Source organism: Cervus canadensis, chromosome 8 (genome assembly GCF_019320065.1).
Source record: "Cervus canadensis isolate Bull #8, Minnesota chromosome 8, ASM1932006v1, whole genome shotgun sequence".
In the NCBI taxonomy this organism is placed as follows: Eukaryota; Metazoa; Chordata; class Mammalia; order Artiodactyla; family Cervidae; genus Cervus; species Cervus canadensis.
The window spans coordinates 10057180-10079875 of NC_057393.1; the positions used below are offsets into that span (position 1 = coordinate 10057180).

General features: G+C 42.7%; 1 protein-coding gene across 7 annotated transcripts in view; it reads left to right on the plus strand.

The window, feature by feature from the left end:
- Positions 1-8816: 8816 nt before the first annotated feature.
- Positions 8817-22696, plus strand: part of ATE1 (arginyltransferase 1) — a 154448-nt gene continuing 140568 nt past the window's right edge. For 3 of the 7 annotated variants that reach the window (XM_043475258.1, XM_043475260.1, XM_043475261.1), the window contains exons 1-5: positions 9482-9646; positions 12437-12500; positions 15239-15301; positions 19841-19944; positions 22208-22453. In XM_043475258.1, coding sequence (XP_043331193.1) covers positions 9541-9646; positions 12437-12500; positions 15239-15301; positions 19841-19944; positions 22208-22453 — 583 coding nt within the window. In that variant the 5' untranslated portion in view covers positions 9482-9540. Of the gene's footprint in view, positions 9151-9472; positions 9647-12430; positions 12501-15238; positions 15302-19840; positions 19945-22207; positions 22454-22696 lie in introns of those variants that run through there. The other 4 variants (XM_043475259.1, XM_043475263.1, XM_043475262.1 and 1 more) reach the window with 4 other exon arrangements.

Below are 22696 nucleotides of genomic sequence, written 5' to 3' on the forward strand. Positions count from 1 at the left end.
TACTGCTTGGCCTTAGTTTTGTGTGTTTTCTGGATGTTTTCAGTGTTTTCATCCTTCTTCTGGTTTAATACTTCATGGGAAGGAATTTTATCTGAGATACTTTGAGGGAGCAGTTGATAATTGTGGTCTCTGAGGCCTCTGGCTTGTTCGGCTCGGTGTATGTGTTTCTGTATCTGGTTCAGCTCTCTCTCGGGAACTAAATAGTGCCATTTTTTAGCATCTTCTTTTTCTTCATTGTGTGGTCTCCTTTCCTTTTCCTCTGTTTCAATTTCCCCTTCTGGAACCATTTTGTGTTTGCATGCTTCTTCCAGCATTTCCTGGTAGTGTTGATAGTAGTATGCCTCTGCTTGGGCAAACCGGAAGTCAAAAGACATGGCCTTAAGTTGATCAAGTCTTTCATTCTCCTGTTGAGTCTTTTGGGCTAACAATTTCCTCACCTCTGAAGAATGGACACCACCTAAACTCTTGTCAAAGGGAAGTATTAGAACTCTTTTAAGTTGACTGTCCTTTATTATCTAAACAGGCCATGGCACAGTTCTCAGGTAGCCATACCCTGCCTGGCACCCTCACACTATGTCCCAGTTAGGGTCTTGTAACTGTTTTCTGTCTTCCTCTTCAAGACCCCTCCCCTCCCCTCCTCCTGTATTCCCTTACATCCTTGAAAAACCAGAAGCAGGCCCTCAGGAACTCCTCCCACTGCAGGAACAACCCCATGCATCTCTCCTGGACTCTGCCTTCCTGCCCTTTCAGCTATCAAAAGCCAGTTCTGGGACTTTGCTGGTGATCCAGTGGTTATGAATCCATCTGCCAATGCAGGGGACACAGGTTCGACCCCTGGTCTTGGAAGACCCCGCATGCCGTGAGGCAGCTGAGCCCGGGCGCCCTAGAGCCTGTGCTGTGCAACAAGAGAAGCCACCGCAATGCGAGGTCTGTGCCCTGCAACAGGAGCAGCCCCTGCTCACCGCAACTGGAGGAAGCCCGCGTGCAGTGATGAAGGCCCAGCGCAGCCAAAAAAATAAACGTCAGTTCTTCCACCTCTGTTTGTTGAGCTTCGAGAACTTCAGTTTACAACGATCAAATTCCCTTCCCTGCTTCAAAATTTCCTGTCTACTGGATCAATCCATCAGCATAAAATTATGCTTTCGTATATATCATCTTCAAACAAAAAAAGGAAAATGCTTCCTCTATGGCCCGTCCCCTCTTTTGCTCCCCTTCACTGTGTAACTTCAAGCAATTACCTCTTAAGTTTGGCTTCCACCCTCCCCCCACCCCCTCGTCTGGGTCACCAGTGATCTTGTTTTTGTGGCTGTCACGTAAGCCTCTCAGCAGCATTCTCCAGAGGGGACCGCTCTCTCCTCCTTGGAATACTTTACTTCCAGGCTGTAGCCGAGGGCATCTGACTAAGGCTACGCTGGACCCCTGCGCTACTCCAGCCCTTAGCCGAACATCCCCAAATAACTGAATGGTCCTTCATCCTCATCCTACCTCACAGCCACCCCCTCCACCTGCTTCACTGGTTGCCTTCTACATGTAATGGAGGAAAGTGTAGCAGAGAAACTCTACTTAGGACAGAGAACAGTCACACTCAGGCTTCCTTGGACCAAGACAGTCTTGATTATTCAACGAGTGACGTACCGTGCGTCTGGCACTGGAGTGGGAGTGAGGGGTGAGCGAGACCGTCGGGGCACACAGGCTGCTCGGAGCTCACCTCCGCTTCACCTGGATACTGCCTGCTTCACAGCCCCATGCGTCTCTTCCCCCACAGTGCTTCCTTCAGTCTTCCCCTCTCAGTCCTGTCCCTTCTAACTTCAAAATGCCCCCACCCTAGAGGGCAGCAGCCTCTGATTAGCTTCCCTGAATCCACTTCTCTCCCTCTGTCTCCAGCCCCATCAGACCACCATGATCTCTCTGTTACATAAATCTGAACACACCCCTTTTCCTGCACAGAAACCTGGGATAGCATCTTGCGGCTTTGGGAGAAAAATCACAAACTCCAGGGTGGCATCGTAAACTGATTTCTGATTACGGCTCTAAACAAGTCTCTCAGGTGACTCCTTGCTCCCTCTGCAGCAGCCACACTGACTCTTCTGTTCCACAAAAACTTTCCACACTGACTCTTCTGTTCCACAAAAACTTTCCCATCTGAATCTTTTCAGGTGTTCTTTCTTTATATACTCTCAAACACAAAATGTAGCAACTCTGACTGGGGTACATATGTATATGTTACAGTTTTTAGGTTTTAGCCTAAGTGTCACTCCTTCAGACCTATAAACTCATTCAAATAAAATAAAATTCCTTTCACGACACTTCTCACAATCTGCGGCCACTATCTGTTTAATGTCCGCATCCCTCACTAGACTAAGCCCTTATGAGGGCAGGGTGTTTATTTTCTTCATTGCTGTCCAGCCAGCGCCACTCGTGCTCAACGAATCAAACAGTGCAAGGAAAGCATGCTCCCTTCAATCACCTGGGCCCTTTTTACCTGGGTGGTACATTTTTATGATTCTATGACTGGCTCCAATATTCATGGTAAATGTATTTCCTCACCTTAATCTTCTTTTCTAATGGGGAGTGGGAACCTACTGCAATCCGAGGGTCTTGAGTATTTTTGGCCCAGGCCAATCTAGAAGAGCAAAAAGAGAAATTATACTAGGACTTGGAGGAAGGTCTTGGGAAACATGCTCTGGTATGAATGGTAATGTGAATTGATTTGGGGACTCACTTTTAACACGTAGCAAAAGGTGTTTCTGTGTGTCAATAGGCAAGGCTCTACGATATGTTTAAATTTTTTCTTTCCTTGAATCAAGGAAGAAATGCTCTTTGGTAAAAGCATAAACAAAGAACCAAATTGTGTCTGAGGTTGAAGCTGTCAACAGCACATTTACCAGTGGAGAGAGGCTGAGTTACGATTTCAACTTCCCCAAACCATGGTTTGTGTATATTGTTAGTAGAACAGAGAACTTGCCTTTGATGAGAAGTTGAGTTTTCAAAGTTGTTAAGTCCATTTTAAGTTCACTTATGCATGAGGTGATGAACAATAAATTTAATCTATAAGCTATCATTAATTTCCAATAACAGCTACCTAACTATAACATTTCATTAATCTTGTGAAAGATTTACATTTTAAATAGATAATAATACAATCTGACAGCAAGAAAGGGTTGTTTTTAATTTAATGCAGAAAAATAAAGCAGAAATATTTACCACTGATGATAGAGCACAATCACATTTAGGCATCCTCAAAACCTTGTTTCTTAACCTGCTCACTTAGCAAACAGGGTTCTCTGTTTAGCAACCTGGGTTGTAAATATTGTTTCTCTGACTTCTCTTAGCAAGAGGACTTTATAACACAGAACTAGGAAAAAAAAACACTATTTGCTATTTAACTTCTCAAAGACTCATTTCTGCTTTCAATTTTTTCTTTCTTAAGCAATTCTTATATTATTTCCATAACAACATTATTTTAGAGTTTATCATACTCTAGGCATTGTACTAAGAATGCAAATAGATTCCTTTACTTAGTCTTCCAAACAGCCTTATTATCCCCCATTTCATGGCCAAGTGGACTGAGGTGAAGAGAGGTTCAGTGACTTGTTAAAGGTCCCATGGTTTGTTTCAGAGGTGGGATGTGTCTGTGTGACTCCAGACCACGTCTTCTTTCCTGTGCTGCACCCATCCCCACACAAATGATACTCTCCTGCTTTTACTCAAAAAGTAAGGACGGTAATACCTACTGTTCTTCTGCACTCAGAGCCAACCATTCTGAGTCGGTCACCAAAGGAGGCTGTGAGGGTTGGGTCTCCACTGCCAGCTGCTCCTTCCACAGCACCCCATTGTACCTTCTCCTCTGAGCATCCCTGGTTACTGCCGCTGTTCCTAGGGCACCAGGCTGTTTATCTTTGGTGTCTTCTGCCTCAGCCATTGCCCTATCAATTGCCAGCTTTACGAGCAACATCTCTGCTCTTCACTCTTCTTCTCTTGGTGTCCTCTTCTCTCAGCTCTAATCTCCCATTCTCAATTCTGCAAAGTCCTGTTTTCCAGCCATTAAAGTTTCTGGCCCTCTTGCAGACTTTTCAGCTACCTACTGTTGATCCTTCAGGATGCCTTGGTCTGATTTCTAGGGCAACCAGAAGCAGTCACAAGCTTTTTTTGTGTGTCATCACTATCCTAGATTGAAACTACTGTGAGGTGGTAGGTGGAGACAGCGTCTGCTTGGCAGGACATGAGCTTTAGGGAGAGTTGGGCTAAATGGCCATGGACAGAAAGTAGAAGGGCCTGTGTTTTACACAGAGAAGTGTCCCAGTTTAGGGCAGTTAGAGAAAGCATCTTTTGAGGCAACAAGAGCTTCTTTCTCCTTTTGGAATATATATTGTGTACCTTCCATGGAAATGGAATTGTGGAGTTGGTGGAGAACCCTGGAGTGGATACTGTAGGCACACTTACAGTAGCAGGAGGAGGTTGGACAAGTGCAAAGGCGGTCAAGTGGCGCGGTCTCATTATTACTTAGCTGGCTGTCACTCACCTAAATACTGTTCCTGCAATGAAGTTTTGAGCTTTGATACTGTTTAATATACTTCTAGTCATATACTATTTAATTATTAATATGTTCATAACTGGTCACTGAAGAAGCAAAAAAGACACCAATGTTGAAATAACATTAATGAAAATGACTCTGCATAGTCACATCATGATACCCTTCACCATATATGTGAGTGGCATCCATTCAAACAAAGTCCCCGTGTAGCCCATTATGATCGCTCTAGTTCTTAAAAAAAAAAAAAAAAAAAAAAAGTGAAAAGGAGAAAATACAGTGATTAATTACAACCTGGCTCTTTGTTTGTTCAGTAGAAATAAAACCTACCACTTCTAAAACATGCTGTTTGTAGAGATGTGCTTGAAACCATAGCCTCCAACTCAATCAGTAGTGAATGAGTTAAAAAAGTAAATATGGGTATTTTATGCTCAAAAAATAATCAAAGAATTTCAAGCATCAAGTCATGAAAGTATTTTATTACTGTTTATCTTTCTGTGTCCCTTTAATCTGTGTTTTGGCATTTCCTGTAGATAACATTGTTGGGTCTCATTTTTTATCCAGTCCAATAGTCTTTTTTAACTGTTATATTTAGACCACTGGTGTTTAAAGTGATCATTGATATAACTGGATTAGTATCTACCATATTTGTTGCTGTTTTCTACTTGTTGCTCTTGCTTTACGTTACTTTTGTTTTCCACTCTTACTTTGCCTTCAGTTCAGTCTGCTCAGTTATAAGCTGCTCAGTTATATCCGATTTTGCAACCTCACGGACTGCAGCACGCCAGGCTTTCTTGTCTATCACCAACTCCCAGAGCTTGCTCAAACTCATGTCCATCAAGTCGGTGATGCCATCCAACCATCTCATCCTCTGTCATATCTTGCCTTGTCATATTGTCTTGTCATCCTTGTCGTATTTTGCCATAGCTGGTATTAATTAAACATTTTATGATTCTATTTTTTCTCCTCTCTTAGCATAACAATTATATTTTGTTTGCTTTTTTAAATGGTTGTCATTGAGTCTGCAGGATATATTTACAACTAATCCAAGTTCTTTTTCAAATAGCTACTATATAGGCAGTTCAGGTACCTTTTTATAACAGTATTCACAGTTCCTACCTGGTGGTGGTTTAGTCACGAAGTCATGTCCAACTCTTGTGACTCCATGGACTGTAGTCCGCCAGCCTCCTCTGTCAATGGGATTCTCCAGGCAGGAATACTGGAGTGGGTTGCCATTTCCTTCTCCAGGGGATCTTCCTGACCCAGGAATCGAACCCTGGTCTCTTGCACTGCAGGGGGATTCTTTACCGACTAAGCTATGAGGGAAGCCCTCATAGTTCCTGCCTCCTATCCCTTAAAACACGGCTATCACTCATTTCACTTATCTATAAGCTTGCACCCTGTATTATTATTTTAACTAAAAAATCTGTTATCTGTCAGATCAAATACGATTTTGAAAGATTAAAAATTGACTTTACCTCTCCATTTATTCCTTCTCTAATGCTCTTCTTTTAAAAGTAGGTCTGAGTTTCTGACCTATATTATTTTCTGTCTTTCTGGGGAATTTCTTAAACATTTCTTGCATATCAGATCTAGTGGTGACAAATCCCCTCCATTTTTCTTTGAGAAAGTCTTCTCTTTCACATTTGAAGGATAATTTTGCTGGATACAGAATTCTAGGCTGGTGGTTCTTTTCCTTTCAATACTTGAAATATTTCACTTCCCTTTCTTCTTGCTTGCATGGTTTCTAACAAGAAGACTGATGTAATTCTTATCCTTGCTCCTCTATAGATAAAAATTTTTCCTCTCTCTGGCTTTTAAAAGGGTTTCTTTTTGTCTTCGAGAATCTGTTTTGAAGATTTTCTGCAGTTTGAACATGATATGCCTACATGCAGGTTTTTGGTTTTTGGCATTTACCCTGCTTGTCTGTGCTGCCTCAATTTAAAAATTCAAATAAATTTAAATAAAAGTTGTTTCCCTGTCACACCACCCACATTTTAGGTGCTCAGTAGGGACATGTGGCTAGTGGCTACCAGTGCTTACGTGCATGTATGCTAAGTCACTTCAGTCGTGTCTGACTGTGTAACCCCAGGACTGTAGCCTGCCAGGCTCCTCTGTCCATGGGATTCTCCAGGCAAGAATACTGACTGGAGCAGAAACGTCTAGAAGAGGAGGGAAGGGGCCTAATCTGAGGTCTCCTGGCAGTGAGTGCCCCACAGAGGAGTGTCTTCTAGGACGCCACCCTTCCCTGAGACGCTTGGTGCTCATACCTAGCTCCTCGCCTCTGCTCATAGCACAGCTCTTTCCTGGCATGTCCCTCTGTATTTAACTGCACACCCCTCCCAAACTTGCTATCTACTCAACACTTTATTCAAAGAAACACATTTCACTTTATTTTTTAAAATTTTAGCTAAATCATTTAACTTTTATTTTGGCTGTGCTGGGTCTCTGCTGCTGCACAAGGGCTTTCTCTAGCTGTGGAGAGCAGTGGCTACTCTCTAGTTGCGGTGCACAGGCTTCTCATTGCAGTGGCTTCTCCTGTTGCAGAGCATGGACTCTAGGGCACGCAGGCTTCAGTAGTTGTGGCTCTCAGGCTCTAGAGAGCCTCAGCAGTTGTGGCACATGGGCTTAGTTGCCCCATGGCATGTGGATGAAGGACTGAACCCTGTGCCCTGTACAGGCAGGTGGATTCTTAACCACTGGACCACCAGGGAAGTCCCACATTTCACTTTAATGCAAGAATCATGGGTCTATCACCATGCAGAATCCTTCACATCATTAGTGCCTAGGGTCAAACCTCACTCTTAAGTTTCATAAACTCAATTTCACACTCAGTTTATATAAACTGTTAATGGAACCAAACATGCTAGTGTTGCTAGCATTTTATTGTCAAGTATGAAAGTTAAAAACAAAGACAACTATCTATAATAGGCAGTTTCATAAATAAAAGGACATTCTAATAGTGCCCTCTTCCAACTCCCCAAACCTCTGCCTCAAGATGGAAACTAAATGAAACTTTGCATTATTTTTCTCATTGGGGCCTGAAAGATGAAAACTTTGTGTCTGACTCTTTGAAACTCCATGGGATTTTCCAGGCAAGAGTACTGGAGTGGGTCATTTCATCCTCCAGGGGATCTTCCCAACCCAGGGATTGAACCTAGGTCTGTTGTGTGACACAAGTCCAAACCTACTATTTGTCTATCTCTTTTCTTCTTCAATTAATTTTTTAAAATCACCTTTTCCTCCTATTTGTCTTGTACTAGTTGTATGATCTTGGGCAAGTTATATGGCCTCTCTGGCCTTTGTTTCCTTTGTTGTCCAGGAAAGGACAAGAAATAATCACATTTGCTGTAATAAAATGGACAAGGTCTGTCTTTAAGAACATGGGTACTGAGACCTAGCAAGGAGCCTTTAAATCTAAGGAGTTGGAGAAGCTGGATAAAGCTAGGGTCTTCCTGCAACTACACAGCTATCCTTAGGCTTTTTTTTTTCTCATTGTGTGAGGCACAGGTGATGCTTAGCAATATAACAGCAATATGACCTCTTAACAGGCACATAGCCAGCACAGTGGGCCTTGGGGTCAAGAATGTTGAAACTGACTTCAAAAGTTTACCTGTTTCTCCAAGTTTCATGATTTCACCTTATTAAACATTGTAAAAAGTTGACCAACTTTATTGCCAACAGGGGTAAAACATAAGGACAGACTGGTTTAAATTACTTGCCTATACAGAGTTAAAGATTAAGGAATACTACTTAGTTGGAGGCAGTCACTCATTCTTATACTTTACTCCTGGACTGTTACTCTTTGAAAAATCCCCTTTAAAATAGTGGTTGCAAACTGGAGACCTGTGCACTGAATTCAGCTTTTATACATGTTGTGTTTGGCCTGTACAGTTAAAAAGTTCTTTAAAAATAACATTTAATAGCTGTACTAAGGGAAAAAAAAAATCTGACTTTCACCTTCTGTTTGAAAGTTGCAAGATACGGCGGCACTGGGGACAAGACAGCAACTGGCTCTGACATTTGTCTTCTTTAGAAGACGGAAGAGTTCAATTCACCTACCCTGTCAATCCACAGAACACCTACATGTGTACTCCAACCTAGGGGATATTTACTAAGTACCTGTTGGTTTGGAAGACGCTAGAATTGGCGAGGGCAGTCTGAGATGTTAACTTTTAACGTGAGATCTGCAGGATCTAGAAATAGTGATCACAACCTCTGTTCCTCAGTTTCCTTATGTGTCAACTGCGGCTGACAACGTGCAGTTGTGGGAAGGATCAGCGATGGAGTAATTGCAAAGGGCTGGCTTGAACTTGGGGTCCCGGACTCGGGGTCCCCGGGGGGGGCACCGCTACAATCCACGCTCATCCTGGGAGACCCCCGGACCCAACACCGACGGGGGGCCCCTAGGCGCTCGGACCCATCACACCTGCTTCGCTCTCCACTCCTCCCCGCCCTGGGCCCCCGCGCTCCGCCGAGGTCGGCCCCGGGGCGCCGAGAGGCGTGGCCGGCCCGCGCGAACCTGGAGGCAGCCATGGCCTCGATGGTGGAGTACAAGGGACTCAAGGCCGGCTACCGCTGCGGCTACTGCGACTCCGAGGAGGGCAAGGCGTCCTGTGGTGAGTGGTCCGGCCAACGGGGTCGGCGCGGCCGCCTCGCGAACAAACCCCCACAACGTCCGCCGCGCTTCAGGCTAGGCCCTCGCGGGGGGAAGCACCCAGGTCCTACTCCCCAGCTCCCGCTTCCCTTCCCCACGCGTTTCTTCCCAGATCGTTGCCTTTCATATTCTCTCGGTCTCACCCTTACCGAAGATGGCGGTCTCTTTCGGAGAAAGAGCGGAAATAGCGGAAGGCTGCCCTCGGTCAAGATGGCGCAGGCGGCTTCAGCGCCGAGGACGCTCCCGGCGAGGCTGGGCCTGCTGGCGCCCGGGCGGCGCGGTGCATTGTGGGGTGGCGGCGTCGGCGGTGGGGTTGGGTTGGGCCGCGCGTCGCGTTTGAGGGGCTGGAACCATGGCGTCCTGGGCTGCGCTTTCGCCCAGCATCGTGGAATATTTCGAGGGCGAGGACTTCTATCGCTGCGGCTACTGCAAGAACGAGTCGGGCAGTCGCTCCAATGGTGAGCGGGCCGGGCTGGTGGGCGGGGAAGGGCGCCGGTAGCTCGGCGGCGGGCGGGTGTCCTCGGGGGGTCGCAGCGTCTCGGGCCGAGTGGCTGGAGGGTGGTGTCCTGGCAGCGGCCCAGGCGTAGCCCCTGCGCCGTCCGGCCCTCGTGGAGCGAATGCGTAACGCTGTTCTCCCTGAGTGCCGTGGCTGTCAGAATTTGAAAATTGACCTCACCCCTGATAGAGCAGGGAAGCTTCTAGAGGCTCATTTTTCACACCGGCGGTCGGACTTGCGAGATAATGTGCGTCTCGCAGGAGCCAAGTGTGGAAACAGGTGTCCGTCGTCAGTGGGAGACCGTTAAGTACACGCCTGTCGGGGAGCGCTGTGGCGTGGTCAGCTACAGGGGCTGACCTGTGATTTCAGATGCTGTTGTCGGGGTGTCCCCGGTGGTCAGCGCAAGACGCGAGGCTGCGGGACAGTGAGTGTCGGGCGACAGGTGTGTGTGTGTGTGTAAAACACGTGAGTGGTTAGGTGTGTGTGTGTGTAAAACACGTGACAGTGAGTGTCGGGCGACAGGTGTGTGTGTGTGTGTAAAACACGTGAGTGGTTAGGTGTGTGTGTGTGTGTGTGTGTGTGTGTAAAACACTTGAGTGGATATCCGTGGATAAAATGTCTCTGGAGAAATACAGGTGTGTGTGTGTGTGTAAAACACGTGAGTGGTTAGGTGTGTGTGTGTGTGTGTGTGTAAAACACGTGAGTGGATATCCGTGGATAAAATGTCTCTGGAGAAATATATAAGAAACAGACGGTAGCCGCTGCTGGCGAGGGTCCCCTGTTCCTACTGTTGTGCTTGAAAATGGTACCAGGTGCTTGTAGTCATTTCTCCACCCACCTCGGTGACCACGACAGAGCCAGCCTACAGTGCCCCCTCCCGTGATTCAAGTTTCTTCCCGAAGAATTTTTGTTCGTTTGTAAACAGAACGTCATGTTTATTTCTTGCAGTGTCAAGCTTTGGCAAAAGTATATGCACTTATTTTAAAAAATAATGTATCATTGTGGGAAATGGGATATCCATGGAGACTTAAATTTGGATGGTTTCCGTATTAAAAAAAAAGTGTTTTGTCCTGCCCTGGGGCAGTGATTTGGGCGATGATGGTGTGTCCCTGTACTCATTAAGTAAAAATGTTTATTAAGTGCTTCTTGTGGGTGAGAGGCGGTAGAATGTAGTATAACGCAGTCGTTAGCGACAGTTAAGAAGATGAGTTAAGTGAAAAAAATTTATAGACTTGGGTTAAACGGAGGAAATAAGGATGCAAATAACGGGTGAGATGATTACAGCCCAGGGAGGGAAAAAACCCATACGGTGACAGTGACTGCCTTAGGGTATTAGAGATTTTTTCTCCTCTCTGTTTCAAATTTTAGTATTATGATTATAATACATATGTAAGAAATTTATATTATGTAGATTTGTTATATGTTATAAAAATACAGTCCATGGACTTCTGGCCAGAATACTGAACTGGAGTGGATAGCCATTCCCTTCTCCAGGGGATTTTCCCAATCCAGGGATCAAACCCAGATTTCTCGAATTGCAGGCGGGTTCTTTACCAGCTGAGCCAGCAGGGAAAGCCAAGAATACTGGAGTTGGTAGACTATCTCTTTTCCAGTGGATTTTGCTACCCAGGAATCGAACCAGGATCTTCTACTTTGCAGGCGGATTCCTTACCAGCTGAGCTACCAGGGAATCCCATATGTAACATAATTTATGTTATACATGTCCAAAATTGATATTAGGTCCTTAACTATTTTCCTAGTAATTTTAGTAAAAGAAAGTCAATTAATATAGATGTCCTTTGTTTAGTTTTGTGGAAAGAACCTACTTTCAACCTTTTCATCTAAAGAGATACCTGTAAATTTCTATCAGTTCTATCATCTTGTTTTTAATTTTAATAGTAGTCTTTACTATAGGGCACTCCACCTATTCCATCTGTTAGGTAAGAAGGTTTTATTATTCCCGTTTTACAGATGAGGAAATTAAGCCTCATAGAGTAACTTAGTGTCAGTGAGTGCCACCCAGGCTTCTCACATTTGTTGTATTTATGCCCTTGCTTTTCTTTCTACATTCTGTTTTATAAAGCCTATCTCTGTCTTTACGTACTTTTGATGCAGTTTATTGTTTACAAGAGTAAAATCCAACTTTCTTTACCATTAATTCAGTGTTTTCTCATAATCTTCATTTTTTTCATGGTTGCATAATTTTTTCATCCTGTTGATAACAAATTAGTCTCTGTAATCACTTTTGTGTTCAAAAGCATTTGGATTACTTTCATTTTTTTATATTTAAAAGGAATATTGCTGTATGTATACTTTTGTCTTATTTTCAGTGTGTAAGACTATGCTGTAAACAAAATAAGGAGAATTTATATGCACAAGAAAACATTTGCTTTTTAATTCTTCTGAAGAGACCAGCTTATTAAATTATTGGGGTCATTGTTATGGCTTAAAGGTGCAATGTAATTTGCAGTGAGATCTTAAATTTATGATGTCACAGAAACTATTGACCAATCCTTAAGTGCATGTGATCACTTTCTGTGTTTTATTTTTAAAATTAAGATTAAAGACATCATGTCCTTCATTTGTGTTGTGTATTGTTTTAAACTAAAAAGTATGAAGTATGTGCAGACTTTGATTTCTCCAGTGTGAGCTGGATTTTTTTGCTTCAGTATTCACATTTTAAAAATAATGCTTGGAATATAGAAAAGTAAAAATTCCACCTGTTGTTACAAACATGGTACTTATTTTTCAGGCATGTGGGCACATTCAATGACTGTGCAGGATTATCAGGATCTCATAGACCGAGGATGGCGAAGGTAAATGTCCTTAATGTAAAGATCCTTCTGGGTACTCAGGTTTTTCTTATAATTGAAACATATTATTTGCCTTTTAAATATCTTCCTGTTGTTGGAAATAGGTTTAATAAAATTTTTATTACATTTTGTATGTACAGATTGTTTTCTCCTTTTAAGGATGTTGGGCTTCCTTGGTGGCTCAGACGGTAAAGAACCCACCCGCAATGTGGGAGACCTGGATTCGATCCCTGGGTTGGGAAGATCCCCTGGAAAAGGAAATGGCAACCCATTCCAGTATCCTTGCCTGGAGAATTCCATGGACAGAGGAGCCTGGCGGGCTACAGTCCATAGGGTCACAGAGAGTTGGACACGACTGAGTGACTTTCACTTTAAGGATATTTATTAGGAAAATTTCACAGATGTAGAGAGAACATTGTAATGAACTTCATGTACTAATCACCAGGCATCAGCAGTTGTTAACATTTTGCCAATCGTTTCATCAAGTTTTCCTTGCTCCCTTCAATGGACTGAATGTATCTCCCCCTGAGTTCATATGTTAAGTCCTATATGGAGGTAGGGCCTTTGGGAGGTGATGAGGTTATGAAGATGGATGGGATCATGAATGGGATTCTAGTGCCTTTATAGAAGAGACCACAGAGAGTTCCCTTGCCCCTTCTGCCACGTGAGGATATGTAGAAAAGATGGACCAGAAAGCTTGTCTTCACTCGACATCATTTCTGTTGGCACCTTGATCTTGGACTTCCCAGCCCCCAGAACTACCAGGAATATATTTCTGTTGTTTATAAGCCACTCAGTCTATGGTATTTTGTTATAGCAGCTTCAGTGGGATGAGATATTCCCCGCTCCCCTCCTCCCACAAAATTATTTAAAGCAAATTTCAGATATCATGTCATTATACTTGTACTAAATATGTGTTTCTAAGAGAGAAGGATTTTTTTCTCTTTCTTAACATATTCTCAATATCATTACCATACTTTGCAATTTAGTGATAATTTGATGTCACCTGTTACCTAGTTTTGAGATTTTCTGCTCATCTCAAAAAATTTTCTTTTACAGTTGGTTTATTTGAATCAGGATTTCCTTAGGTCCACACATTGCCTTTGATGGCCATGTTTTTTTGGCAGCTGTTTTTGTGTAGATGATTTTAGCATAACTATTAGGTAAGGTTCCTTGCATAAATATGAGCACTATTAAGTGCCCTGTACCACTACTGCCCAGAAGACATGGATTGAGCCCAGCGAATGAAACTTCATAGCTTTCCTTAAGCATAAGAATGAGGCCCAAAATGTGGATAGATGTAGGTCAGATGTGGCAGGACTTTGTGTGCCATGATAAGGAGATTTAATTTTTTTTTTATTAATGGTACAGGGGAGCTATTGAAGGCTTTTGTGTCAGAGAGAAAAGTGATGGAATTTGAGATCTGGAAATGATGATTCAGATAGCAGAGAGGTGTCTGAGGGAGTGATTCTGAAGGCAGGAAAATGAGTCCCAGAGATTACTGCAGTGTCCAGGCGTGAGGTGATGAGGAGCTGCTGTCCTAGTCAGTAGTGGTGACTGTAGGTTAGGAGCTGGATCGGAGGGGACAGACTCACGAGACGTTTTGGAAGTAGAACTCTTGCTGGCAGCAAATGGAGGTGCACGGGAGGGAAGAGCCTAGGAGGACTCCCAGATTTTTGGCTCGGGAACTGAACTCCTGTGTGTTTGCTAGGACTGCCATAACAGAACACCACAGTTTGGGCTGCTGGAGCGAGAGAAATGTATTTTCTCATGGTTCTGTAGGCTGGAAGTCCACAATCCAGGTGTTCACAGCGTTGGTTTTTCCTGAGGCTTCCTTCTCTCCTTACGTTACACCTGGTTGCGTTTTTGCTGTGTCTTCACGTGGTCCTTTCTGTGTGTGTGTATCTACTGTTTTGTTTAGTTTGTCTTTTTAGAACATTCATCTGTTTATTTTTGGCTGTGCTGGGTCTCTCGTTGCGGTGGTCAGGGGCAGCTCTCTTGCTGCAGTGCCTGGCTTCTCATTGTGGCGATGTCCCCTGTGGCGCCCAGGCCCTGAGGCCCTCAGCCCTCAGTAGTTGGGCTCTGGCTCCAGAGCAGAGACTCAGTAGTTGTGGCGTGTGGGCTTAGTTGCTCCGGGCATGTGGGATCTTCCTGGATCAGGGATCGAATCCATGTCTCCTGCATTGGCAGGAGGATTCTTTATCACTGAGCCCCTAGGGAAGCCCTGATGGTTCATGTCCAATTTCCTTTTGTGATAAGAACACCAGTCAGGTTGGATTAGGGCATATGCAAATCTGGAAAAAATTTGATCTTGTAGTGCCATGGCTCTGCATCAGCTGAGATCCAGAAATCTTGGAAAGGATCAGGTTGGCTTGGGAGTCCGTCATGCTGGTGCCCGTGGAACCCCCACGTGTGGATGTCATAGGCAGCAGCATGGATCAGTATCAAGGGTGGGCAGTGGATGGAGGCATGGAAGGGATTGCAGATGCTTGATGAGAGGGTAAGCGAGGTGATCAGCTGTGGAGTACATATGTCAAGGTTTCGGAAAGGAAAACCTGGACTCTGGTCCTTGGATTACCCACCACTTAAGATCATTTAGCTTGTGAAGAGTAACTCAACCTCAGTATTTTTATACAATTGATTAGATTTTTACCTTAATTAATTTCGTGCTCCTGTACCAATCCACTTTGCTGCCTATGAGAAATGTGTATGAAATTAACAAAACTATTCTATAATTTTAGAAGCGGGAAATATGTGTACAAACCTGTCATGAATCAAACATGTTGTCCTCAGTACACTATAAGGTAAGAATTTTGATTAATATATTCTATTAATATGAAGGTTATATATAATTTTTTAGTAGAGTTGTGCTTTTTCAAGTATATTTCTATTCTAGGTATACATTCTTTATAAAGAAAAGCAGACAAGTTTTTTCTGTATACTGATGTATTCATATGCTGATCAGTAGCTTTTAATAATATGATTAGTTCAGATACAAATATTAATGTGATATAAAATATACTATTTAGCAATCTAGTCAATAATGCATGAAATATTGGGAGAATATTGGCAAATACTTTTAGATATCAAATTTTTGTCACTTTAGCTTGGGGTCGCAAAGAGTTGTGCATGATTTAGCGACTGAACAACAACAGCAGCAACAATTCCAATCCTCCTGTGTATTATTTGACACAGTGGTTTCATTCAGACAGTGCTGCAGAATCCTGTAGAAGGAATAAGGAAGAGGAGGCTGGCACTTAACCTGCATCTGTTTAGAGCCTAGTCTTCACTGGAAAACCCAAACTAAAAAGTCTGGTTTCCTACAGAGTGTTTGCTTGGTTTTTCTTAATATTTTGTGTTTCTGTTGTGTCCCCCCTTACTCCACCCTAACATGGGAGGATTTTTCCCTTCTTCTCTGATTAGGAAGGTCCCTCCTCTTCTCCCTCATCATCTTCTTCCCCTCCCCCTTCCTCTTCCCTTTCCCCTCCCTCTTCCCCATCTTCTGGTAGGAAAAATAGGGGAAGTTTGTTAACGTTGTGGAGAGCATGTCTTCAGTTTCAGCCTATGTGTATACTCTAGATAAAGCAAACACAGTGGTGTCCATCATGCTCGGTGGGCCCTCACATCTGTCCCTTAGTTACTCTTAACGTGTTTTGAGGTTGTAGACTGTTTTGAGAATTTGATAACAAAACAAAACGGGGAACATATAGACAAAATAATGTAACATTGAACATACTAATTTTAGGGTGACCACTGACTTTCAGAATTCACTGATTTCCTGCTTAATCCTGTCTCTTCTCTAACTGGTCAAGGTACTGGTACAATAAAGAAAAAAGATAACTAGTTTGCTCACAACATCTCATTTAGTATAAAATGACAAAGTACCTCTTTCAGCTTTGGCCTTTATGAAGTGGTAATATCTTCAAAGACAGAAATCATTTTCCTTCAGATAACAATTTCTCATTGGATTATGGTTAGGATTCTTTTCAAGTAAGTCTGAAGTTGATTGGCCTGAACCTTGAGAATCTCTATTCAGAAAAGGCCCATTTCAGTGGGTTGAAGAAAAAGATAAAAGCATCCATGATTTATTGGGTTCCTGTCTCATACAGAGCACTGTTTCAGGTGTGTTGCTTTTATGAAAAGGGACTCAATGAACATTGCAGGACAAAGTAATTACAAAGTGTTCTTTTTTTTTTTTTTTGCATTTTATAATTTTACATGGGATCAAACATTTCCTGAAGGGACCTCCCTGGTGATCCAGTGCCTAAGATTCCAAGCTCCCAATGCAGGGGGCCCCAGTTTGATCCGTGGTCAGGGAACCTAATCCCACATGCTGCAACAAAAGATGCTGAGTGTCACAAGTAATACCTAGTGCAGCCAAATTAAAAAAAGAAATTTCCTGAATTGTTATTCTTTATAAAACTTCATTTTTACATGTTAATTTTTTTGGAGTCATTTTGCATATTCTTTGGGTTATTTTGCTGTTTACTACAGTAGTCGTGCAGTGAGGCCTTAGGTAAATGCAATGTGGTCTAGCCTACAACTTTGATTTTTGTTAGGCAGATGCTAGGGCCTGTCTAGTATGTGAGTAAAAATGAGGATGAACTTCCCTGTCTATGAATTATTTTTTCAATTTTAATTTTTATTAATATCATATTTGCTAACACTTTAAAGAATCAAATAGTTCCCGTAAAGCTTATTTTGCAAAATGGCAATCCTCTGAACCACTCTCCTCCCCTCCAATTCCTATTTTCTGTTTCTCATTGCAGTTGCTTTCAAACCTTTTAACTGATTCTTTTGTTTTTTCATCTCTATGTCTTTAAGTAACATGCTTATGCTTCAGTGGTAGCTCAGGTGGTAAAGAATCTGCCCACAATGCAGGAGATCAGGGTTCAGGGAATGGCTTCCCACTCCAGTATTCTTGCCTGGAAAATTCTATGGACAGAGGAGCCTGGCAGGCTACAGTCCATGGGGCCGCAAAGAGTCGGACATGACTGAACAACTTTCATTTTTATATAGTAATACTTGATTATTAAAAGGTTGGTTTTCTCCATTATCTCTGGGCTTCTCTCTCTGAAAGATAAGGGTTTAACTTTATTTTACCCCACTTCCCCTTGTCACATTCAAACTCCTATTTGTCTTCATCCCCAACTTCCCAAATTAGAAATATTATCATTTTGGATGGATGTAGTCATCTCTTTATGGCTGTGTAAATAGACTTCACAGCTCAGCCATGTAGTTGTTCAGTCTTTAAGTCATGTCCAACTCTTTGCAACCCTGTGGACTGTAGCACGCCAGGCCTCCCTGTTCTTCACTATCTCTTGGAATTTGCTCAAACTTATGTTCATTGAGACAATGATGCTATTCAACCATCTCATCCTCTGTCATCCCCTTCTCCTCCTTCCCTCAATCTTTCCGGTATCAAAGTCTTTTAAATGAGTCAGCTCTTCGCATCAGGTGGCCAAAGTATTACTTTATCTTTCCTGCACAAGTTTTTACTTTCCCTGGTGTTGGCTCATTCTCATTTTTGTTTACCTAGTCTTTGAGGCACCTATTACCAATTTATCTGGAAGTGCTCCCCCAGAGGTGTAAATTTCCTCTTGCTATGTTTAGATGCTTCAGGTACTGTATCATTTTTATCTTCTTGATGAAACTCTTACGGAATCTTGTGACCTGCTGTGATCTGAACAGGTTGCCTCTAAGCCTGATAAATCACTGGAGTCTCTCTTTGACTCTCATCTTGAGGATTCCTTTTGGGTCTTGGTTTGCATCTTGTCTCTTCTACCCTCTTTCTTGTATTATTCCTTTATTTTACTGAAGCACCTTTTCTAATAGTTTCTTGAGAAAAAGTGCATAGGAGGTAAATTTTCTTAGGCTTTGTTTGGAAATGTTTCCATTGACTGCTCAAACTTATAGTCTGGCTGGGTACAGGAGTGTAGATTGAAAGTAATTTTCCTTTAGAATTTTGAAAGCTTTGCTCCATTGTTGTCTTATTGCTATTGAGCGGTTCAGTGGCATTCTGAGTCTTATTCCTTTGTCCAAAATGTTTTCTCTTTGGAAGATTTTTTTTTTTTTTGTCTTCAGTATTTTGATGTTTCATAATATGTTTGGCAGTGCATTTGTTTTCATTCCTTACACATGTGCTTGAGACACCCCTCTTGTCTAGGGGCGCCTCCCATCATGTCCCAGGGAAATTTTCTTGTGTTATTTTGTTGATCCTCTCCTTACCATTTTCTTCTTTCTCTTTTCTCATGTCTTTATTTAGACATTGAACCTTTTAGACTGGTTCTCTTATTATTATTTCTCTTTGATTTTCCATGTCTTTTGGGAGATTTTCTCAACTTCATTTTCCAAGTTTTCTGTGTTCTATGTAACTTTCAATTTCTTCTGCTCTGTTTTTACTTCTAAGAGAGACTTTTGTTCTTGGCTCTTAGGTTAAGGTTTCCTTCCCCCTGTACACGCGATGTCCTGCAGGTTACTTTCTCCAGCTCTTTGGCACCTATCTTTGCTTTAGAGGCCCTCCTCTAGTGTCTGGTGATTCCAGTGTCCCATTGGAAATTTTATGTACCTTGGTGGGTCTTGTTTACTATGGTCGTTAAGTAGGGTGGTCTGGCTAACCTCTTCTTTGGGAGAATCTCTGGGTCAGTATTTTTCATTCTGATCACATTCTGGAGAGAAAGTATCATCTGCTGATATTTTGGGACTGGGTTGGGGATGTGGGTGACAGAGGTCTCAGCGCTTGGCATGAAGGCTTTCATTTAAGCTTACTGTTGGCTGTGAACTTCCTGCTTTCAGCTGTGCCTGTATTCCTCACAGAAGAGCCCTTTTTTTTTTTTTACCCTTTCTGAAAACAGTTTTCTGCTGGGCTTAGAGAATCATCTGTGTTGAGCAGGGGAGCAGAACAGACTTTCAAGGGATCTTCCTAGTTCTATACCTACTTTCACTCTTATCTCCCGAGGTATTAGGTATTGCCAGTCCCTGAGACTTTTAGGGGTAATGTGGAGAAAATTGGGTATCTTTTTGGCTTTTCCCGCTGTTGGCTTAGGATTCAGTTTCTCTGCTCTGCTAAGTCAGTTAGCACTTGTACATCTGTTTTCTAGCTTCCAGCGTTTCTCCCATTATTTTTTTTCCTAGTGGTTTATGTGTTTTGCTTTTATTTTTTTAAAAATAATCCCGTAACTGTATTTTAGTGAGTTTTGAGATGAGATTAGGGACTACTTTAAGCCCTGTCTTTACCCAGAAATCCCAGTCATGAGCTTTTCTTCATTGTACTATTATCTAGAACTGATTTTATTTCCTCACAGTTTCAGTTCACTTTTTAAATACTTATTTTGCTTTCCTAGGTGCCGACCTTTACAGTTTCAGCCATCAAAATCTCACAAGAAGGTTTTGAAAAAAATGTTGAAATTTCTGGCTAAAGGGGAAATTTCAAAAGGAAATTGTGAGGGTAAGATGAGATGGTGGCTAAGAACTATTTATTTTAAATAGATGTTTCTTTCCAAGGTTCTCACTTTCACTCATTTCTTAGGTAGGGGAAGGAGGTCCCACTACAGTCAGGAGCTACTGTTACTGTGATGGTGATGGCTACTCTTAGCTCTGCTGTTAGACTGTTAACCACTGGCTCCCAAATCAGGGAGATGGGGAATATACGCCAGGGAGAGTCCAGCTTGGGAGGAAGACAGGACCTTTTTAAAGATGTCATTTCCTGGAATTTATTGAAATCTTAGTTTTCTTGGTTCTTTGAGAATTCTTCATTTTCTTTGATCCTAGTGATACCTTGTGAAGTAAATAGAAAGTGATACTGTCTCCGGGCTTCCCTGTTGGCTCAGCGGTAAATAATCTGCCTGCAGTGCAGGAGACCCAGGTTCGATCTCTGGGTTGGGAAGATCCTCTGGAGGAGGGCATGGCAACCACTCGAGTACCCTTGCCTGGAGAATCCCGTGGACAGAGGAGCCTGGCATGCTACAGTCCATAGGGCAGCACAGAGTCAGACACGACTGAGGCGTCTCAACAGCAATAACAGCACTGTCTCTGGAGAAATAAATGCTTGTGTACAACTTACATAAGATTACATAATTATTTATAATGCAGAGTAAAGCTCAGATTTTCCATATTTGAGTAAAGTCTTCAGTAAATTATATTGCCTGAAACTGAAAAGTGAAAGTCGCTCAGTCATGTCCAACTCTTTGTGACCTGGTGGACTATATAGCCATGGAATTCTGCAGGCCAGAATACTGGAGGGGGTAGCCTTTCCCTTCTCCAGGGGATCTTCCCAACCCAGGGATCGAATCCAGGTCTCCCGCATTGCAGGTGGATACTTTACCAGCTGAGTCACAAGGGAAGCTCAAGAATATTGGAGTAGGTAGCCTATCCCTTCTCCAGAGGATCTTCCCAACCCAGGAATTGAACCAGGGTCTCCTGCATTGCAGGTGGATTCTTTACCAATTGAGCTGTGAGGGAAGCCCTGATAATAAGAGTTCTTACCTTGCCTGAAGCTTTATTTTTTTTTTTCTTACGAATTTTGAATTTGGGTGTATTTCCTCAAATATCCTAGTAACATTTAATTAACTTGGGTTTCTTTGCCTTTTCAGTTTTTTCAGTGTTTTGCTGTTCTTTCTTTTTTATTTTAGCATTTTCCCATAGGCACTCCCTAACACATGACCATAAGAATTGGGAATGCTGCCCATCCTTATAGCTCTTTCTCATTTCTGCCATAAGAAATGGCCTACCCTGGGAGCCTCCCACCCGAGTGTTAGCTTGTTAATTCATCCCCCAAGTATGTTTTGAATGCTTACAATGTCCCAGTCCCTCTTTTAAGCACTGGAGCTACAGTGGCCAGCAAAACAGGTACGTTCTTTGCCCTCATGCCCTGCCCTTTACAGGGCAGGATTCAGGACAACTTGGAGCGAACTTGGCAGAGCTGGGGTGGCAAAGAGGCTGGAAGACTCCGGGTCATACTGAAAACATCACAGTTTTGTGTAGCTCTGCTTGGTGTTGTCGGTAGGAATCACGTTCTGAGTTTCAAAGGTTAATATTCAGATATGTTTTGAGGATACTGTCTATTTGTAAATTGAGGACTATCTGTCTTTTTATGTAGTTTTTACATTTGGTTTTTTATTTGACTTGTTGTAGGTTTTTGAATTATTTATGTCTGCAACTTAATTCATAGGAGTGATATATTCATTAGGATAAAACTAAATAACTGTAATGAGGAGACACCAGAATGCAATGACTAAAAATTGATATGTCTGTTTCTGTCCTCACATCACAGTCCAGGGTGGGTTTTCCAGGTTGGCCTGCAGCCGCCCCCCCCCGCCCCCCACTCCCTGCCCCAGTCATTCTGGATCTCTCTTCATGTAATTTCTGAGGTCACTCTGGTTTTTACTAATCTAGCCACTGGGGAGGGGAAAGGGTGGCAGTTCAGGGTCACAAATTTCCTTTAAAACAAGTGAGGCAAAATTGAACATGTCAGTTTGGTTCTATGCCACTGTTGGGAGCTTGGTTACAACCCGTGAAGGGACTGGCGCATTCCCTTTCCAGGGCCCCACTGTCTTCACCATAGCCCTGACTCTGCAAGATGGGAGAATGGACTTGGTGGACACTCAGTAGTCTCTGCCACATTGGATAGAAGAGGACATGTTTTCCGTATATGTCTCTTGGTTGTGTCAGATGGCCTGGTTGATGGACTGTGATTTCTCTTTGATTTGTAGATGAGCCCATGGAGCCCACCATGGAGGATGCCGTTTCCAGTGACTTTGGGTTAATAAATAAATTGGATATACACTGTGACCTTAAAACTCTCAATGATGACCTCACAAAGAGCTTAGAGAGTGAAGAGAAGAAGAAAGCAAAGAGGGAAGAATCTGATGAAATAACCCATTCACAAGATATGAAAGAGAAGTTGGGCTCTGGTGAACCATCGTGTTCAGTTAAAGTGCATACAGCTCCTCAGCCAGGTAGTAGAAGTTTTTCATCAGGCCATATTAACGTCAAGATGGTTTTTGTGTTTGAGACATCACCATCCCTGAGCCCTCTCATGAGCTAAAAAAGTGAAACACTCAAGAAATCTGTAACATGGATCCCTGTTTTGTACACCTTATTATTACCTGAATTTAGATGAACAAATTGTTTAAAAAAACCTGAAATAATAGCCTTATCATCCCCTAACACAGTTTAAGAATTCCATTTCTTTTTACTAC